The sequence below is a fragment of the Lutra lutra genome, chromosome 1, assembly GCF_902655055.1.
Source record: "Lutra lutra chromosome 1, mLutLut1.2, whole genome shotgun sequence".
NCBI classification, from domain to species: Eukaryota; Metazoa; Chordata; class Mammalia; order Carnivora; family Mustelidae; genus Lutra; species Lutra lutra.
Window position 1 is genome coordinate 154,737,691 of NC_062278.1, and position 20,887 is coordinate 154,758,577.

General features: G+C 40.6%; 1 protein-coding gene across 2 annotated transcripts in view; it reads left to right on the forward strand.

Annotated features, from left to right (window-relative positions):
- SCN11A (sodium voltage-gated channel alpha subunit 11) overlaps nt 1–12,085 on the forward strand; it is a 149,761-nt gene extending 137,676 nt beyond the window's left edge. For both annotated transcript variants that reach the window (XM_047740267.1, XM_047740276.1), the window contains 3 exons: nt 1,774–1,878; nt 7,262–7,532; nt 10,527–12,085. In XM_047740267.1, the coding sequence (XP_047596223.1) occupies nt 1,774–1,878; nt 7,262–7,532; nt 10,527–11,554 (1,404 nt within the window). In that variant the 3' untranslated portion in view covers nt 11,555–12,085. The remainder of the gene's footprint in view (nt 1–1,773; nt 1,879–7,261; nt 7,533–10,526) is intronic.
- The last annotated feature ends 8,802 nt before the right edge of the window (nt 12,086–20,887 follow it).

The following is a 20,887-nucleotide window of genomic DNA, read 5'->3' on the forward strand; positions in this document are numbered from 1 at the left end:
AACACTAAACTTTGTATGGAACCACAAAAGACCCTGAATAATCAAAGCAATCTTAAGAAGAACAAAGCTGGAGGAATCATAGTTCCAGATTTTAAGATACACTTCAAGACTGTAATAATCAAAACAGTATGGTACTGGCACAAAAATAGGCACATAAGTCAATGGAACAGAATAGAGAGGCCAGAAACAAACTCATATAGTGAATTAATCTATGACAAAGGAGGCAAGAATATGTAATGGGTAAAGAACAGTGTCTTCAATAAATGGTTCTGGGAAAACTGGATAACTGCATGTAAAAGAATGAAACCGAACCACTTTCTAACACCATATACAAAAATAAGCTAAAAATGGATTAAAGACCTAAGTGTGAAACCTGAAACCATAAACATTCTAGAAGAGAACACAGGTAGTAATTTCTCTGACATTGGCTGTTTGGGTTTTTTGTTGTTGTTAAATTTTAAGAGTTTTCCATATATTCTGATTAATCCCTTATCAGATATATGATATATAGATATGTTTCCCCATTCTGTGGATTGCCTTTTTACTCCATTGATAGTATCTTTTGATGCACATAATTTAAAAATTTTCATGAAGTCCAATTTATCTATTTTTTCTTTTGTTATCTATGCCTTTGGTGTTATATGAAAGAGATCATTGCCAGATCTAGTGTTGTGAAGTTTTGCTCTATGTTTTCTTCTGAGTTTTGTTTGTGGATATCCAGTTTCCCAGCACCATTGTTGAAAAGACTGTCTGTCCTAGGGCTGAATATTTTTGGTCCATACTGGTAGTGGTGAAAATTCAAATCCCACACTGTCATCAGGGCAGGCCTGGATTCACAGATTGTCAGGAAAGACTGGGTTTTTACCCATAGGCCAGACTAAGACAGTTTCCTTCCTGTCTTCCACTGCCTATTTACCGATTCTGTTTTCTTCTTCACGCTTTCATTGACAGCACTTAAGAAGGAGTCTCGGATTCATGTGGGACCTTGGCATAAGCCCACAGACTTTTCCTCATGACTCCGTTGTAGTTATTAAGGCCCAAGAGTCTAGTTTTTACAGAGATTAGCAAATGCTCTTAGTCCAGCAGTGGCTTCAGGATAATTTACTACTCTTTGATCACTGTTGATTTTCAGACCCCAGAGATCTTCCTTACTTTTGTGCAAGTTTAGCTGTACATTTTAAAAGAATTCTGTTCTAATTTGCCCAGCATTTCTAGATATTTTACTTCCTCCTAAAATTTCCAGAAATGAAAATTCTTATTCATATGTCTTTTTGTTCTTGTTCAATAATGAAAACATTTAAAGCTCTCTAGGTTTTTTTTTTTCATAAGAGTGGGTATGGAAAATTTTATGAAATTTTATTAATAATGATATATGCCTTAATTCATTTATTTAGGAGAGTTTTAATTGCCATTTGGTGAGATTTTTGTTTAAATTTCTGTTACTAATATCTATTTTTCTTGCATTGTGATTTGATTTATGCAACCTAAAATATAGTTTTTTTAAAGGTATGGTGGGTGTTTGCAAAGAGTGTGTAATCTTTGTTCATATTCTAAAAACTAATATATAACTGATAAAAGTTACATTTTTTCTCTTTTCTTTAATTTAAATCTTATTTCAGCCCTCCTATAGAGAGTCCAGTCTCTTTTGCTTCCAATTGGAATTTTAGGAGTTGTTGATAGAATGTAATATAACTTTGAAACTACTTCTGAAAGTTCAGATCTTGTTTCCAAAAAAACTGTTAATAATAATTAGCTCTCATCTTCTCCATATACTTAGGTGGCGAAGACATTTTTATGACAGAAGAACAGAAGAAATACTATAATGCAATGAAAAAATTAGGATCCAAAAAACCTCAAAAGCCCATTCCAAGACCTCTGGTGAGAGCAATTGATTCATTCTAAATATGTAGATCCATTAAGTGGTCTTGAGTTCAGACGTTTGCAGTGCTGTTCTTTATTCTTTAAGTTTACAGACACTATCTAAGAAATCAACAAAGACCCAGACACACCAGTGTCTGGCTCAAGTCCTTAGGAAAATTAGACATTTGAATTCAATAACAAGAACTTGAGCAACAACTTTCATTTGCTTTCTAGTGAGCTCACAATAGGTGCTTAGTATATACTCATTGTAACGACGTAAACTTACTTGTTTGTTTTAACTAAATTTTTTTCTTATTTTTAAAGTCCTACAATACAGTTAACATACAGTAGAATATTAGTTTCAGGTATATAATGTAGTGATTCAGCACTTCCATACATAACCCAGTACTCATCATGACAGGAGCACTCCTCAATCCCCCCTCAACCACCTCCCTTATGGTAACCATCAATTCTCTATAGTTAAGAGTCTCTCTCTTGGTTTGCCTCTCTCTCTTGGTTTGTCTCTCTCTCCACTCCCTTTGTTCATTTGTTTTGTTTCTTAAATTCCCTATATGAGTGAAATCATATGCCATTTGCCTTTCTCTGACTTATTTCACTTAGCATTATTCTCTCTAGCTCCATCCACGTCATTGCAAATGGCAAAATATCATTCTTTTTTATGGTTGAATAATATTCCATCTTATATCTACCACAGCTTCTGTACCCATTCATCAGTTGATGGACACTTGGGCCTTTTCCATAACTTGGCTATTGTAGATAATGCTGATGTATATATTGCGGTGAATATATCCCTCTGGATTAGTATTTTTGTATTATTTGGGTAAATACCCAGTAGTGTGACTGTTGGACCTTAAGGTAGTTCTATTTTTGAGTTTTTGAGGAAATTCCATAGTTTTCCACCAGTTTGCCTTCCCACCAACAGTACATGAGTGGTCCTTTTTCTCCACATCCTCACCCACACCCGTTGTTTCTTAAGTTGTTGATTTTAGCTATTCTGACAGGTGGGAGGTGATATCTCATTATGGTTTTGACTAAATATTGACCAATTTAAAATGTATTTATAATATGTTTTACCGACCTTTCTGGTGTGAAGTCTTAAGTAGTGCATACTGGCTTCCACTTCACCAGTATTTATGATAAAATTTCTATATCAGGAGTTGACCCCCAAAAAGGGTCATATAGTAAACATTGCAGGCTTTGCAGGCCACATGGTCTCTGCTGTCACTGTTCAGCTCTGCCATGTAACACAAAAGCAGCCATAGATAGTACAGAACAAATGTGCATGGCTGTGTTCTAGTGCAACTTGATTTATAGTCACTAAAACTTGGTTTTCTTTAATTTTCACATGTCAAAATTTTATTTTCCTTTTGAGTTTTTTCCCAGACATTAAAAAATGTAAAACCCATTCTGAGCTCACAGATTATACAAAAAACCAGTAGTGGGCCAGATCTGGCCTACAGGATATAGTTGGCTGACCCTTACTCTCAATGAATCTTGCTTATCAAGTACTCCAGAGCTGCTTCGTGTTTGCGGTCTAATTGAAGAGCTGGAACTTGATCACATCAGATTATAAAGTAATACACTAGGCATAGTTGGTAGCTCTGACAAGTAATTTCGAAGGTTTTCAAGGCAGGAAGGGTCAGTGGGGAAGTTCGGGAAAGTGGTATGGAAGAGGAGCTTGATATCCAAAGCATTTATAGGATTTAGAGATTTTCATTTGAACATGAGACCCCAAATTATCAAAGGTATGTTTAGTCTACTGCTATTCCCATAACTCAGAAAAGAGCCTAAAGTGTATTCTCAGTAACTATTAGTTGAATGAAAGAGTATGTTTTAGGGTACACTCAGAGTCCATCCCACTAGGATTGAATATTTGTGTTGCAGTAAAAATATCTGGGAACGTTAGGACAAAGTGTTTAGAATTTAAACAATGAAGAATTTTTTTACCAAGAGGTTAATGATGCAACTATATTTGGAGAGCTCTTATTTGAATTTGAGCCAACAAAAAAGACAAAGAGAATTTTTATTTACATGTGCATGCTGTGCAACCACTGACTCAATACCAGTTGGTCCTAGATTTGAAATTAACTAAAAGAATCATGAGACACAATAGGTTCCCACATATTTACCCATTTATTTCATAACATGAACCAAGCAAGGCAGCACATAGCCAAAGAGAAGTTGCAATGACATAGCTGCAGCTTCTAGGTCTCTCCCCTGCCCTGAGCATGCTAAGCTGCAAGGGATGAGCTTCATGTGGGCAAAGACTACTTTATCTGAAGGAAGCCTCCAACTCCATGCTTTAACTATGTCTTCTGGCATGTTCATCACATGGTTCATCCGGGAATAGGTGTCATGCTGTAGCCCTCCCTGTGTAGCTACAGCTTACCAGTCAGGGCTTCACAAGGAGGAATTCCAACAAACAGGTATCATCTCCCCAGTTAATGCATCACATTTACCTTAACTTCTGTATTCCAGGGAGCAGTGTTGCATGAGATAAACACATATTCCAGAGGTCCCTGAGTTTAAGACTTTTAAATCAGCTGTTAGCCCTTAACTCACAACTTTACCTCCCCACAGACATTTTTAAACTCTAAAATCTAAATATGATTTTTGACCTTTGGAAAAAATGAATAGCAGTTACATGGGGACAGGGGGAATCTAGCTGTCCTAACCTGAGCAGTGATGTATTTTATTTTTAACAGTAGAGGAAGGGATCTGGAACCATTTCTGATTCTTTCTGAGCCATCCACATGGAGGGCTTCATTACTGATTTAAAAATGATACTGGGTGGAAAACAGCATGGAGGTTCCTCAAAATGTTGAAAATAGAACTACCCTATGACCCAGCAATTGCACTGCTGGGTATTTACCCTAAAGATACAAACGTAGTGATACGAAGGGGCACGTGCACCCGAATGTTTATAGCAGCAATGTCTACAATAGCCAAACTATGGAAAGAACCTAGATGTCCATCAACAGACGAATGGATAAAGAAGTTGTGGTATATATACACAATGGAATACTATGCAGCCATCAAAAGAAATGAAATCTTGCCATTTGCGACGATGTGGATGGAACTAGAGGGTACCATGCTTAGCGAAATAAGTCAATCGGAGAAAGACAACTATCATATGATCTCCCTGATATGAGGGAGAGGAGAGGCAACATGGGGGGTTAAGGGGGTAGGAGAAGAGTAAATGAAACAAGATGGGATGGGGAGGGAGACAAACCATAAGTGACTCTTAATCTCACAAAACAAACTGAGGGTTGATGGGGGGAGGGGGGTTGGGAGAGGGGGGTGGGATTATGGACATTGGGGAGGGTATGTGCTATGGTGAGTGCTGTGAAGTGTGTAAACCTGGCGATTCACAGACCTGTACCCCTGGGGATAAAAATATATTATATGTTTATAAAAAATAAAATTAAAAAAAAAACAAAAAAAATGATACTGGGTAGAATTCACTGTACATTCTCTTTTTTTTACATTTTTACATTTTTTACATTTACATTTACATTTATTTACATTTTTTATTATGTAATATTATTTTTTATATTATGTTATGTTAGTCACTATACAGTATATCACTAGTTTTTGATGTAGTGTTCCAAGATTCATTGCTCACTATACATTCTAAAGTGATACCCAATGTTTTTTTATATCTGTCAGTTTAGGGAACTTGTATTCTTGATCTCCTCTGTTTCTCTAAATATTAAACTATCAGGCCTAGGCTTACTCTCCCTCACTGTTATTCTTGCCATTCACTGTGATTTCCTGGAGAGCACCCTTAAAAGTATCTTTTCTTCAGGTCCTTTCTGACTTCCTAGATGCATTCTCACACAGCAAATGCAATTGACTTGCAAGTTTCTTCTCCAGATTCCTAAAAGTTTTAATGATTGTGGGACAAAATTTGGAAAACACAAACCTAAATGTAGTATCCCTCCAGTGCTGTCCCTACTCTCTCTCATTGCTTTTGCTCTCACTGACTGATACCGTCCTTTCTCATGGTTTTAATTCATGTCGGTATTGCTGCCATTGAACTCCACATCGGCATTCCAGCTCTGCACCTGAGCTCCAAACCCATACCTTTACCTCCCCAGGGCCCTCAGATTCCCCATTGGCCCCTCAAACTCAGTGTTCTCAAGGCAGATCTTAATCGTGTTCCTCCAAAATGCCTCATTCTCTGTTCTCTTGAAAGGCCCTACCAGCCAGAAATTGTAGCCTCAGGCCATCATTTTCCCATAGCCACCTCCATTCAAACAGTCTCTGACTTCTGCATCTACTTCCATATTAGCTCTTAAATCTAAATGTTTACATCTCTCTCCACTATTATCAACACAAACCAACATCATCTTTTGCCCAATTACCATTACAGATAGCTGGGGTTCTAAAAGTGGTTCTCAGGAGTTTAGGCTTTCTAAATAGACTACTGTATGTATATTTTGATTAGAGGATAATATAATATAAAATACCTTAATGTATATGTATATTGTAAAACAATCAATTAATAGTCAAGAATGCCATACAATATTAGTGTCTGAGTTTGTGTTTAAGAATAATTTTCCACTGAGTAAGTAAAGTAGTGCTTCATAGCTGTTAAATTATAGAAAATACAGTGAGACGGCTGAGTGATTTCACTGTACATGGTAGATTAGGCATGTGAACTTGAGCTAGAGCCTGTACCAGAGCAATTAGCATATACTTACTTTGTGAGCAGTATGACTATCTATGTACCAACCAATATGTAAGTTCACCATCAATAATAAAATGAAATAATCAATTTTTCTGTTTTTAGTAATCATTACATCACAGTCCCATTTATCTAGCCTTATTTTCAAGTGAACAGGATTTAGAAAATTGTCATTTAAGAACTGCTTGAATACAGAGTTTTGGTTAAGTATACTTAGGCCTCATTATTCTGAATTAACAAATGGAGGCTTGGGGATGTTAATTCCATTTTGTCCAACATAATTATGTGAGTAGGAATTCTCAGCATTAATATTATTGAAGCTCAAATAAAGAAACAGATGAAATATAGAAACCAAAGTTCATCTTTTTATTATTAAATCCAACACGAGCTGTTTTATTTCAGCAAAACATCATCCATCATATCAAAGTTATGTCATTACCAAACATTTTTTTTTGTTTTAAAATGGAATTAAAGCTATAAGTCTGCAACTTCAAAACACTTATGTAATTGAATTTAAATGAAAATGTAAATACAAGAATTCCTTGTTGTTTAAAAAGGGTATGCATTTTTCAAGAAACTGCTTCAATTGTAAGAAAGGACAAATTCTGTTGTATGTGCCTTTTTTATGTAGGTGATTTCATTCTGACAATGCAAAATGATCTAAGATTCCTGTTTCCTTTTCCCTCTCAGAATAAATGCCAGGGTCTCGTGTTTGATGTAGTCACAAGCCAGGTCTTTGACATCATCATCGTCATCCTCATTTTGCTCAACATGCTTTGCATGATGGCTGAATCAGATGACCAGTCTGTGGCCACGAAAGTCATCCTTGAACGTCTCAACCTGGCCTTTGTGGTCATCTTTACAATTGAATGTCTCATCAAAATCTTTGCTTTGAGGCAATACTACTTCACCATCGGCTGGAATTTATTTGACTGTGTGATCGTGGTTCTTTCTATTGTTAGTAAGTAATATCAGAAGCCTGAGGGGCTTTAATCTGAGAGCTAGAAGTAAATCTTAGCATTTGGAAGTATGTCCAGACTATCCACAAAGCAACAAATTGGGTTTAATGTGGTTTCTGGAAAAAAAAAAAAAAAGACAGGTGTACTGCTGCCATTCTCTACTGGGAAGTTGCTAGGAGATACAGAGCAATTTTCATTCCTTTGACTGTTTACATAACTGAAATAGAGAGTTAAATAACTGTGTGGATCCATTTATTCAATGGAGATAGACAAAATTAAGATGACCTTAAAGCGTCTATGGGGATATCTAGGATATCCATAACTGAGTCAGAGTTCTACCTTTCCTGTGCAACTATAAGCTCTCATGAATGTCTTTAGTCTTAAGGATTTGATGCTTAGTTCCCGTGGTTTTCCTTAGTTCAGAATCCGTGTGGCTATCAGATCACAGTTATTGCACCCCTGTGATACTGCTAGGCCTTCTCTCACCTCTTATGCAGGACTTCCATGGCCCAGCCTAGACTGTACTTCCAAGAGTGTGTCATGAGGACAAGCAGTGCTTTCTTTTTATTCTGTATCCCATGTTAACTTAAACCACAGCATGAACTATGCTTGTCTCAACTGCTTGGACCCCATTCACCAACCAGTCTTATTCCATAATCACTATATTTTTCTTAACATAGGCAGGATTTACTATAAGATTTGTGGAAGAAGAATAGAGAAAAAAAGGGTTGTTTCCATTTACGTTTTTATAACACACACACTCACACACTCCAACTCTGAAATTAAATTCTTCATGGCTAAGCCATGAGAGTTTACACCTTGGGTTTTTGCAGTTTGCTTTTTTTTTTTTTTTTTTAAAATAATTGTGTGCAACCACTCAGGGGCCATTCTCATAGTTCAAAAAGCAATGGAAGGAAAAAAAAGCAATAGAGACAAAACTGATTTCACAAGTGGAAGCTTTTGTACTATTTCAGAAAGGATGTGTTAAACAGATATGTGAGATCAAAATATTTTGTTCCTATCACTACAGCAGCAATGCAGATGTTTCCAAGAACAAGAAAATGGTACAGCTCATAGTCTGTTCTGGTTTCTAAGCCATGAATTTGATGTAGATAAAGTTTAGCAATAGATCCTTCCACACACCTCTAGTGAAATAGATTGTTAAACTTTATCAGTCAATTCTAATTTCAAGTCCTGGTGAAACTGACAGCAGTATTAAGATCAGAAAATGATGGTAGAATGACTCTGGCACAGCCCTCTGAGAACTTGAAGAACCCCTTCCTCCAATACACAGAGAGCAACTCATTTATTCTACCACTTACTGAACTCCTTCCAGGCAGTGCCAGCCATCATGCAGGTTGTGGAAATATTTCTTATTTCTGTCCTTTGAACAACTGGTAGGCAATTGCAGTTACACAGCAGAGCACTGTATAGTATTTTGCTCCATGGATGAGAAAATCCACACCTTGAGCCAAGTCCTACTCACCAATGTAGGCAGCATTTTATATGCCTTTGCCAGTAGATCTGCCACCCAACGCTAAGCCTCTACACTTTCCCAAGCTCTTTACTAAGCTTTTAGAGAAATACAAAATGAGTGTGAGTCAAAGTGAATCCTTCTCTAGGAGTTAACAATGTAGTTTAAGTATTAAGTACTAAAGTATTAAGTTTAACTTTTAAGTACTTAAAGAGTCAGAAAAAGATAGAGAAATTAACTGCACACCAAATCCCATGGTACACAGAAAAACTGAGCTCAGATAACAGATAGATTACTGTGGGTTCCATTAGTCAAAGAAATACTTGTGAATGAGGTAGCCTTAAAGGGTGGACCTCCTCCCAGTGTTATTAAGTTGGAACTGAATAAATTCCATACCTCACTACTGTTGGCTGCCCAATTAACATGTGAATTTTACTTCATGGGCACAGTTGGGCAGTTGGTGAAATAGATTATGAATTAGTTCTCTTAGTCATTAGTCATTAGGTGATAGCCAATAATTCTGGCTGCCCATCTCCCGTAATGCCTTTGAGGACCCCCTCACCCCCACCCAGAGGAAGAGCAAGGCCATGTCTACACAAGACAAACATGTTCCAGCCATTCTATAATATTTGGGCCAAAATGTGAATTGTTTCAAATCTTTTATCACTTGCTTACAGAATAGGCAATGAGAGAACAGGATGACATTTTAGGCCAAATATTTAGCTTTTTGCAGAAACCTCTGCTTGAGATCCCATTTTTGGAGGTGTCTACAACAATAAGGAAAGTATCTCCAACTTAGTCCCTTAAGCCTTCTGAGTGGACCTCAGGAGTCCTTCCTCGGGATGAGCATATTGACAAGTATGAGAGCTCTGCGGCAGCTTCTACATAGAGTTCCCCAAAACACCATCTCCCTCCAGCCCTGCCCTGTCCTTGCCTATAGCAAGCTGTGTTCAAATTCCCCTATATACATAAAAACCTCCCTTTTTAAGGAGTTTTGGGGTTAGACATTCCACAATTTCCACTGACAGCTCAGGCTCAAGCCAACCATCAATCAGTGTCAGAAGTTTCTCCTTCCGTTAACCTGAAGGACTATATAGTTAGTTTATCTGCTTTCCGTTCTTTGTATCCAGTAAATATGGAAAACTATTACATTTGTTATCCCATCAGTGACTTTCAATACCCAATACAGATAACATACTTCAAGTGTACGAGATAGGTCACAAAATAGCCTTTCATAAATGGCATTTTCTTTCCTTTCCTTGGGTGTCTTCAATATTATAGACATCCTATTTTATCTGAAGTCCCATCTAAAGTTGTATGGTGCTTGGAAATTATTTTCTAAGTTAAGGCACAGATAGACATTTTCCCTGATATTAAAGAAAGTTCTTAATTTGTGCGGCACGTAGATTACAAAGTACTGATTAAAAATTGGTCCCAGTAAGAGTTCAAGGCAGGAGAGACAGGCTGGATCTGAAAGCAGGGTGCCTACTGGAAATTAATTGCTCTATCTCCTTGTCCTAAGGTGCAATGATTTCTGCCTTGGAGGACCAGCAGCACATTCCTTTTCCTCCAACACTCTTCAGGATTGTCCGCTTGGCTCGGATTGGTCGGATCCTGAGACTTGTTCGGGCAGCACGAGGAATTAGGACTCTCCTTTTTGCTCTGATGATGTCTCTTCCTTCTCTGTTCAACATTGGTCTTCTACTTTTTCTGGTTATGTTTATTTATGCCATTTTTGGTATGAGCTATTTTTGCAGAGTGAAGGAGGAACATGGAATTAATGACATATTCAACTTTAAAACCTTTGTTGGCAGCATACTGTGCCTCTTCCAGATCACCACCTCAGCAGGCTGGGATGACCTCCTCAAGCCCATGTTGCAATCAAAGGATTCAGGAAACCCCAACTTAGACAACCGTTACTTCCATGCCATAGCCATCACCTACTTTGTCAGTTACATCATCATCTCCTTTCTCATTGTTGTCAACATGTACATTGCTGTGATTTTAGAGAACTTCAACATAGCCACTGAAGAAAGTGAGGACCCTTTGGGTGAAGATGACTTTGAGATATTCTATGAAGTCTGGGAAAAGTTTGACCCAGAAGCAACACAGTTCATCAAATATTCTGCCCTTTCTGACTTTGCTGATTCCCTTCCTGAGCCTTTGCGGGTGGCAAAGCCCAATAAATTTCAGTTTCTCATGATGGACTTGCCCATGGTGAGTGGAGATCGTCTCCACTGCCTGGATATACTCTTCGCATTCACCACTAGGGTACTTGGTGACTCCGATGGCCTGGACAGCATGAAAGTGATGATGGAGGAGAAGTTCATGGAAGCCAACCCTTCCAAGAAGTTATATGAACCCATAGTCACCACCACCAAGAGGAAGGAAGAGGAAAGATGTGCTGCTATTATTCAAAAGGCCTTTCGAAAATACAGACTGAGGATGTCCATGAGTGCCTTGGGAGACAGGCCCTGTTCACCACTCCACACACTCTGCAATGGAGACCTGTCCACCTCTGGGGCTGAGGGCAAGGTCCACTATGACTAAGCTCCTACTTCCACTCCTACCTCACAGCCTCATCACCTGGCCTCTGGCATCTGAGCTCCAGGGGTCCACAGCTCAGTGTGTGAATAAGCAGTCGACTCCCCAAACTGGCCATCCCATTTTTTTCTGCCTAAAAGAAGTGGTATTTCAAGTGTTTATTTCAAACAGGTCTTACAGGGTTAGAAAATAAGGCTGCCTCACTATGAATCACTGGTACTGTTTTAGCAAGGAGAAGGACACCAGAAGGGCTATAGAGGACACACCAATGTTAGGATTGAAACACAGTTCAAGTCACATTTAAAAAAAAAAAAAAAAGAATAAGAAACAAAAAACTTGTTAAAAATTTAAAAGTGTTTTTCCATATTGTTTCTAGGTACATTGTTTTAATACCTTTGCTCAATGTTTTCCCCAATGCACATATGTGGCTTATCACATGTAACTCTCTTGCATGCTGAGTAAAAATTCAAAATCTGCTAATAAATAAATAGCTTATTACAAATATTTTTACCAACATTAGTATTTTGGGTGTATTTCAAACAAAAGGCATGATCTTGGCTTGTCATTTATCACCCTTTCACCAGCTACAATCTCCGTTATATACATTTGGAAAAAAATAAATAAATGAGACTTTCAGTTTATATTTTCATTCAGATGGTACATTCATTCAGATGTATTTCATGCAGACGGTATCTTTCTTTCAAAAAATCTTTGGTGGCTGCATGAGTAGCCATTCAAAAGTGGTGCTTTGCTTGGAATTAAGATGGGAGCCCATCATATGGGGATAAGTGTAACAACTGGTTCTTCAGAAAAAAAAAAAAAAGTGCCATGATTTGTAACATGCATCGATTTCTATGGTGAATCAGGACCGAGTTCAGCTACCACCATGATATTCCTGAATGTGAAGTTGGGAAGAGATGCCCAATTAGTTCTTGTGAGCTGGCCCTAGCTGGCTCCAGCCCACCACGGGCTGGAACCAATAAGAAAGCCTCACTTAAAAGATCTGTGGTGGCCACCTTGGACTGAGAGAGCGCCTTCTTAGCTACACCTGAACCTTGTGGTTAGAGAGCCAGAGAATGTACTGGTTAGCCAGCGACCTTAGCTTGATGACCCTTTCAATTCTGGCTGAATGCGTGAAATGCAGTCCAGAGAACAACCCAGGCCTATCAAAAGACCTAGGACTTCCCTAAAAACTGGAGATGCCCAGAGACCAAATAAGACATCAGGCCTGGCAAGAGGCTGCACTGGGGGTGGAGAACCTACATCATGATAATTGTAGTGTGGAGGAAAACCCTGTGCGAACCAGTCCTGCAGATAGGCTGGAGGGGCTGGAATGCCATCAGGAGCCCAACGTCTGAGCTCTGAGCCTCTGAGCCTCTGACTTGCTCCTCTTTGCCCAGCACTGGGTGCTCTGGTGCACTGAACTGGTGATTATTTTCAGTGTGTATTCATGTCCAGTCCAGGATTTGAATTTTTATGAGTTTTGTAGGCAGCCTTATGCTCTGGAGCATTGGCAAAATAGCAATACTGTCATTATCTAATCATATTCAATACCTAATTTTTACTTAGTGGTTGCTGTGCATTGGGCACTGGCTGAGCATTTATCATGAATAATCTCAGTTGTACCTCACAGTAACCCAGTGAACATGCGGTCACTCACCTGGTGGAGCCTGAGCCTTTGTGCCATGCTGGGGAAGAGGAATGGGTGGTCCCAGAGCCAAGTAACCTTTGAGACAGGGCCATAGGGGCTCTCCAGCAGGGCTGCAAGGGCCTTGTAAAAATCACCAGTTCCAAAGTCATGACCAGTTCCACCTGAGGCACTTTGGATGACTGATGAGTTCCCTAAAAGATGCCTCTGATTATGAACACTAGATGTTTTACAGATGCTTACCAAGTTTTCTAAGCAAAGCAGCTGGCCATCATTCCAGTAGGGATACCTTCCAGCTGGAGGCAGGGGAGGCTCTGGAAGGATATGGTCTTGCCCATCCCAGGTTACAGTTTAGGGGCCTGGGTATGATCTGTTCTGTGCAGGAGCTTCGTGTCTCCCATACACACCTGTGCATCCCCAGATGGTCCCTTTTTGCTGAGACTGGGCTCCCGAAGCCAGCTCTCAGGGAGAGCACAGGATCCTCTTAGCTTTAGCAAGAAACTGAGCCACACTTCCTTCAGTAGATGGCAGCAAATGCTCAACATGCTCTTTTCTGAGTACTGCACAGCATCTGTGTGTGAGCCTGGCCCTCAAAGAGTCAGAGGGCTAAGGGAGGAAAGTCAAGGCAGGAAGTGGTGAATTACCTAAATCATGGATGGGTGCAAGAAATCTCCCTCCCCTAAGAAAGCTCTCACTCCTCCTGTGCGAGGATCCAGGGTCCCCCCAAGACTCAGAGATGATAGTCTGAGCTCCATCCTCCTGGGACCACACTGAATGTCCAGGGCAAACAGCCCTACAGGCACAAGAAACCAGCTGTCTTGTCTTCAGGGTCTTATTTCCAGGCAAATCAGCCCCTGCTTAATTTAATCAACAGACATGTCCTAGAGGACTGGTGCAGTCCCATGCTGTATAAAACCCTTACAATAAATGGCCCTTAACCTAAGAGCATATATGCTAATTGGGAAGAGTATTAGATAAGCAATCATGTGATGATAACACAATGCAACATAACAGGTACAGTAAACCGGGGATACCCCTCTGCTCTGAGTGTCACTGTAGGTAGGCTCCTGGGAAGGCTTCGTGGAAGAAAGTGGGATACCCCAGATGAGAGAGATAGATGTGCAGGATTGTGACTGGGAGAGGGGTTGTTTGAGAGGTTTGAAGTAGAGGGAATGGCAGAGTGTATGGAGTATAAGGAGAGAGTGGAGAAAGTGTAAAGAGTTACCAGCTATCCAAATTGGGACTTAAAAGTACAGTTAGTGGAGCAGCCCCAACAGAATCTTAGAAATGGGCTGTTTTTTGGAGAAGCTTAAATGCCAGAGTGAGAAGTTATATATTTAGGTAATAGGGAGGCATCGAAGGTATTTGAAAGGGGGAGAAAAATTAATCAGACAGAATATGCAGGGTGGAATGTGCTGGAAAGAGCAGAATACTGTTCCTAGAGGGGAAGAGGCACTGAGTGAGGAGAGAGGCAGGGACGATGAAATGTGACCCTAGGATGTTTGTGCCATGGCAGAAGGGTCTGGGGAAGCCTTGGGATTTTTGTCAGGGTGACAAGGTAGATAGCAGTACAAGTTACCAAGTTAATGAGTATAGGAGGGCAAGCGTTTATTTGTTTCCATGGTTATAGCAGAAGAAAATTTTAAAATTCAGTTTGGAACATTTTGAAGGTTTAAGATGCCAGGTCCAAGTGACAGTATCCAGCCAAGAACTTGAGGATACGACATGAACAGGAATCCTCAGCACAGGGATGACATTTGAAACAGCAGGAGCAGGTGAAATTATGGGGGAGTGCAGCATACCCAGATCTAGAAGGAGAGGACTCCTCCTGGGGGCATGCATTCAGAGAGTAAAGATGAAGAGAAGAGACAGTTCAGGGAAGGGTGGGGGGATAGGTGAAGGTACACACCATGACATGTAGTTTGGGCATGGAGCAGACTTCATGAGAAATCACAGCCAGCAAGATAAGTGACATGGTCCCACCTTTTCATCCCTTCCACCAAGAAGCAGAAAGGAGCCAGGACACAGTGTAGTTGTGTTTTAGGAAAGGATCCCGCTAGGGAGCAGATCTTCTGCCTTTTTATTGAGCAAGCATGAGAGTTTGCCTTATAAACAACCCAGGCATAGGAGCCAGCTGTTCTGGGGAGCTGTCTTGGAATGTCAGCTACTAGTGCTCAGCGCCCTTGGGAAAGTTGAAATCCTGTACATCTCCTCCTGCTCAAGGAGGGGGAGCCACCGGTCCCAGATAGCTTGTTGCCTGGCAACCCAGAGAGAAGCTCCAGGGTCATTCGTTGGGCAATCCTGTCCATTGCTGCACAAGGAGTAATCATAAAGGCAGTGAGAAAACAGGTACTAACATTTATTGAGCACTTACTCTGGACTCGGCTGCCACTTGAGCAGGACTACCCCCCTTAATCTGCACGACAGCTTTATTAGACATAAACTATTTTTAATCTTCATTGCTCTGTTGAGAACACTGAGCCATGTGGAGGAAGTAAGAGGCTAGTTCAAACCCAAGCAGTCTGGACACAGAGCTCAAGCTATCAACCACGACACCCCACTGGCCAGACACCAGAGGCTAGAGTGACTGCCATTGAAGGAGGACATCTAGTTCCCCTGGTAACGTTCTGTGACTGTCTCACCATCCATCTCCTCTCCTCTGGAGATGATGCATGTTTTCGAAGTTCTACCACTGTGGAAACATCCACTACGTTGGGAGATGCAGATGGGGCGCCCCTCTGCAAATTCTGCATCCTCAGTTCTGCCAGTGTACTCAGTTCCCTACTATTTTGACCTAGTTTCCATCCTTTTATCATTCTCTGCCTCCTCCAGGCAAACTCCTCTCACAGCTGGTAGAAAGAGAGCAGAACATGGGTCCCTTCTAGCAGGGGGCAGGAGCAGAATCTCCCCTCTTTTCAGACAATATAGGTACAGCTATTAAGGCAGGCTTCAAGTGTGCTAATGTAATAGTGGTGACATGAGCGGTGACATGAGATGTAAGGGGGCCCTGCGGATGTAGTCTGCCATAGTCTCTGTCAGTCCCCCGCCCTAAACCACCCGGAAGGAGCATACGGTCCGACGGAACCACTGTGTCTGCTGAGCGGTTGCTAGTTCAGGTGCCTTCACCTCCTCTAAGCTCTTTCTATATTAAAAATCTCTTCTGGATCCAAATCACAATGAGGATGCGTACTCTGTTTCCCCCCCAGCTTTACTGAGGTATAAAAGTTGTATATATTTAAGGTGTACAACATGATGATTTGATCTATGTATACATGGTGAAATGATTAGCACAATCAAGGTAATTTGCACATCCAACACCTTCGTTTCCAACCCCCTTTTTTTTGGCATGCTGAGCAAAATATAAGATCTATTTTCTTAGCAAATTTGTGGTATACAATACAGTATTATTAGCTATAGTCACCTTGCTGTACATTCAATTCCTAGAACGTATTCATCTTATACCTTTATATACCATCTGTTTCCCTCACTCCCCCACGCCCCCAGCTCCTGGTAACCAACCACCTTTCTACTTTCTGGTTCTATGAGTTGGACATATTCTAAGGATAATTTTGGAATAATTTCTATTAATATCAACTCTGAAGCTTAGTTGTATGTGGGGTAGTAGTTATTTGTGACCTAAGGATAATTATGAGTTGGACATATTTTATATTTCATATATAAGTGAGGTCATGCAGTATTTGTCTTTCTGTGTCTGGCTTATTTCAGTTAGCATAATGCCCTCTGGTTTCTTCCATGGTGTCACAAATGGCAAGATTTCCTTCTTTTGCATGGCTACATGGTATTCCATTACCATTCCAAATGATAGCCTATTCACATTTTTAAAAATATGCTTATTAAATTGTTCATTATAATAAAATAAATGACAAATACCACACTAATCTCTGACTCACTGTATCTGAGTATACATCCAATATATTGTTTGTTTTTGTTTTTTTAAACATTTAAAAAATTTTAATTCAATTAATTAACATATAATGTCTTATTTGTTTCAGGGGCCCAGGTCTGTGATTCATCAGTCTTATATAATACCCAGTGCTCATTACATCACGTACCCTCCCCAATGTCCATCACCCAGTTACCCCATCCCTCCACCCTCTCTCCTCCAGCAACCCTCAGTTTGTTTTCTATGATTAAGAGCCTCTTATGGTTGGTCTCTCTCTCTGGTTTCTTTCTTCCTTTTTTTTTTTTAATTTATTTATTTGTCAGAGAAAGAGAGAGAACACAGGCAGAGGGTGTGCAGGCAGAGGGAGAAGCAGGCTCCTCCTGAGCAAGGAGCCTGATGAGGGACTCAATCCCAGGACCCTAGGATCATAACCTGAGCTGAAGGCAGATGGTTAACTGACTGAGCCTCCCAGGCATCCCTCCCTCTCTGGTTTCATCTTGTTTTATTTTTTCCTCTCTTCCCCTAAGAACCTCTGTTTTATTTCTCAAATTCCACGTGTCAGTGAGATCACATGATAATTGTCTTTCCCTGATTGACTTATTTTGCTTAGCATAATACTCTCTATTTCCAGCCATGGCATCACAAATGGCAAGATTTCTTTTTCTTTATTTTTTTTTTTGAAGGCTAACTAATATATATACATATATACATATATATGTATATATGTATATATATATATCTCACATCTTCTTTAACTGTTCATCTGTCAATGGTCATCTGGGCTCTTTCCATTGTTTGGCTATTGTGGACATTGCTGCTGTAAACATTGGGGTGCACGTGCCCCTTCAGATCACTACATTTGTTATTTTTGGGGTAAATACCCAGTAGTATAGCTACATTATTTTTTTTAAGATTTTTTTTTTATTTGACATAGATCACAGGTAGGCAGAGAGGCAGGCAGAGAGAGAGGAGGAAGCAGGCTCCCTGCTGAGCAGAGAGCCCGACGCGGGGCTGGATCCCAGGACCCTGGGATCATGACGTGAGCCAAAGGCAGAGGCTTTAACCCACTGAACCACCCAGGCGCCCCAGTATAGCTACATTATTTTTAATACTACTGAGTTTTAACTTTTTTTTGGTGTAAAAAAGATGTTTTTATTAAAGCATAAGAACAGGACCTTTAGACAGAAAGCTGCTACAGACTTTTAACTTTTATACTAGAAATAAAAGTGATATATGCACCACCGTTAGTGTTAGGCTGTTCTGAATTTGACTATATATGTACCCTTACCAGTGAATTTTATACTTTCAAATGTTTTCCTGTTGGCCCTTAGCATTCCTCCATTTCAACCTGAGGACTCCATTTAGCATTTCTTATAGCAGGTCTAGGGATGAACTCCTCTAACTTTTGTTTATGCCTTTATCTCTCCTTCATTTCTGAAGAACAGTTTTGCTGGATATAGTATTTCTGGACTTCAGACTTAAACACATTTGTTCTTAAATGACACTGTTAGGAAAATGAAAAGGCAAACAAAAAATGCTATGAAGAAACTTATTTAAAAAAAAAAAAGAAAATGAAAAGGCAAGCCACAGACTGGGAGAAGGTACCTGAAAAACATATACCAGACAAACGACTTGCACCTAGAATATGCAAAGGATTCTTGCAACTCAATAAGAAGAAGAAAAGCAATCTAATAAAGAAAAATGTGTGAGTGATTTTGAAGGACGGATAAGGAAGAACATGAAAAGATGTTCAGCGTCATTAGTCAATAGGCAAATGCAAATTAAAATCTCAGTGAGATACCACCTCGCATTTATTAGAAAAATGAAAAGAGAAAGGAATGGGGAAAGTCAAATGTCCATTCACAGGGGAATGGATAAATAAATTGTGGTACATCCATCCAAAGCTGTACTACTCGATTCAAAGGAGTGAACTATTTATACAAGTGAGGACATGAATGATGCTCCAAGGATTATTCTAGGCAAAAGAAACTGGATAAAAGCAGATATGCACTGTATGTGTCCATTTATATAAAACTCTAAGAAACGGAAACTGAACAGTGGTGACAGAAAGTAAATCAGTAGCGACCTGGGACTGGGGAAAGGAAGGGTTGGTAAAAGGGTGGATAAAGGCGCATGAGGAAATTTTGGGGGGATCATAGATATGTTCACTATCTTGATTGTGGTGATGGTTGTACAAGTGAATAATACATATCAAATTTATCAAATTGTACACTCTAAAAATGCAATTCATGGTATGTCAATGATATGTCAATAAGTCTGTTTAAAAAAAAAACACAGCTGAGTTTTTTGAATCTAAGTGGAAATAAATCTCCATAGGCCTCTGGATCTTTATTTTAGCACTAAAGCCTGAAGGGAGTGGCTGCTGCTCTTCCAGCGGTGGCTGCTAAGCCTTGGTGCCCGCCCATCGGAAGTGACACCCTGACTGCAGGGGGATGAGCGGCTGCCTCAATACCTGGAAAGAAGCTCTTGGGATAAGAGCAGGGATAACCCCTCGTTAAGGAATGACAAAGCTCAAAAAACTTCCGGACATCATCTTGACCAACTGGTCATTACTGTGTGTAGATCAGAAAAGGTCATTATCCTGAGATTGGTAGTGATCCAACTCAAGGTCCATGACTGATGGTGGGACAGGTTTAGGGAAGAAATGGTGGGTGAGCATGGTCAGGGAGGGAGGGATTCTCCCCACGAGCAGGAGCCGAGTTACCGGTTTCTTCTCCCCTACCCCTGCCGTAGGCACCCATTGCACAGGCACGACTGTTGGAGGGCTGTTGGGTGGACACTTAGCTCCCATCCTCCCTTCCGCCCCTGGAGTTAATGAGAACCAATTGGCCACTGAACCCAGTATCCTGGTCTACATTCTCTCCTGGGTCCTCACCCCTTTTCTCCCTCCCAGGGGACGGCTCCATACTGTAGCCCTGAGCATGAGCTTTTCTGCACCCCAGACGCTGCCCCAAGAGGCAGGAAATGCCAGGCACTTTCCTTCTCCCTAAAGACCTTGTGAGATCATTCTGGTAAAAATTTAATGCCTAAAAGTCAATTACACTTAAGAATGCTCTGATGAGCCCCACGGCAGCCTTTTTTCAGAGCCACTGGGGCCTGCAGCTGCTTTCCCGCTCCCTCTACACGATGCTGAGAAAACCTCCCTGCCCTTCCTCACAATGCAGCAGGGTCCTGACCTCTGCTTTGCCTCCAAATCGCTACGTGAACTTGAGCAAGTAAGTTTGTGGGCCTAACTTTGATGTGAGTAAAAACGAAGGGCTGCCTTGGATGCTCTCTGAGGCATGTGCTCACCTGGTCATTCTCACAGTCCCCCATCGCTGGGTGAGCAGAGAAGAACGGGAAGACACATCTGGTTAGAGATCGGGAAGGGAATGGCGAGGGGCAGAAATGCCACAAAACAGAAGTGTTGGGAAATGGGGAGAAATTCTGGATGGGTTTCTGTTCTTTTCGAGGATAAACACATTACAACTAATATGCAGAGATGTATGCAAAGCACAGTCCAGGTTACAGTGACCTGGCCACCTTTCCTCTATGGCATTCAACTCCCTGTGCCATCCCAGACATCTCATCAGCTGGCCCCAGGTGTGCCACAGCTGGTTTCAGGCATGGGCTACTCTCAGGCAGTCCCCAGGGCCTGGGTCTTCCTGTGCAGACCATGATGAGGAATTTACCTCTCATCTACCCACTCATTACGTCCTGTTTGTGCCCTGCCATCCCTCAGCTGGCCTTTGCGTAATCCTGGTGGTTCCTGCCCCACACATCCTCT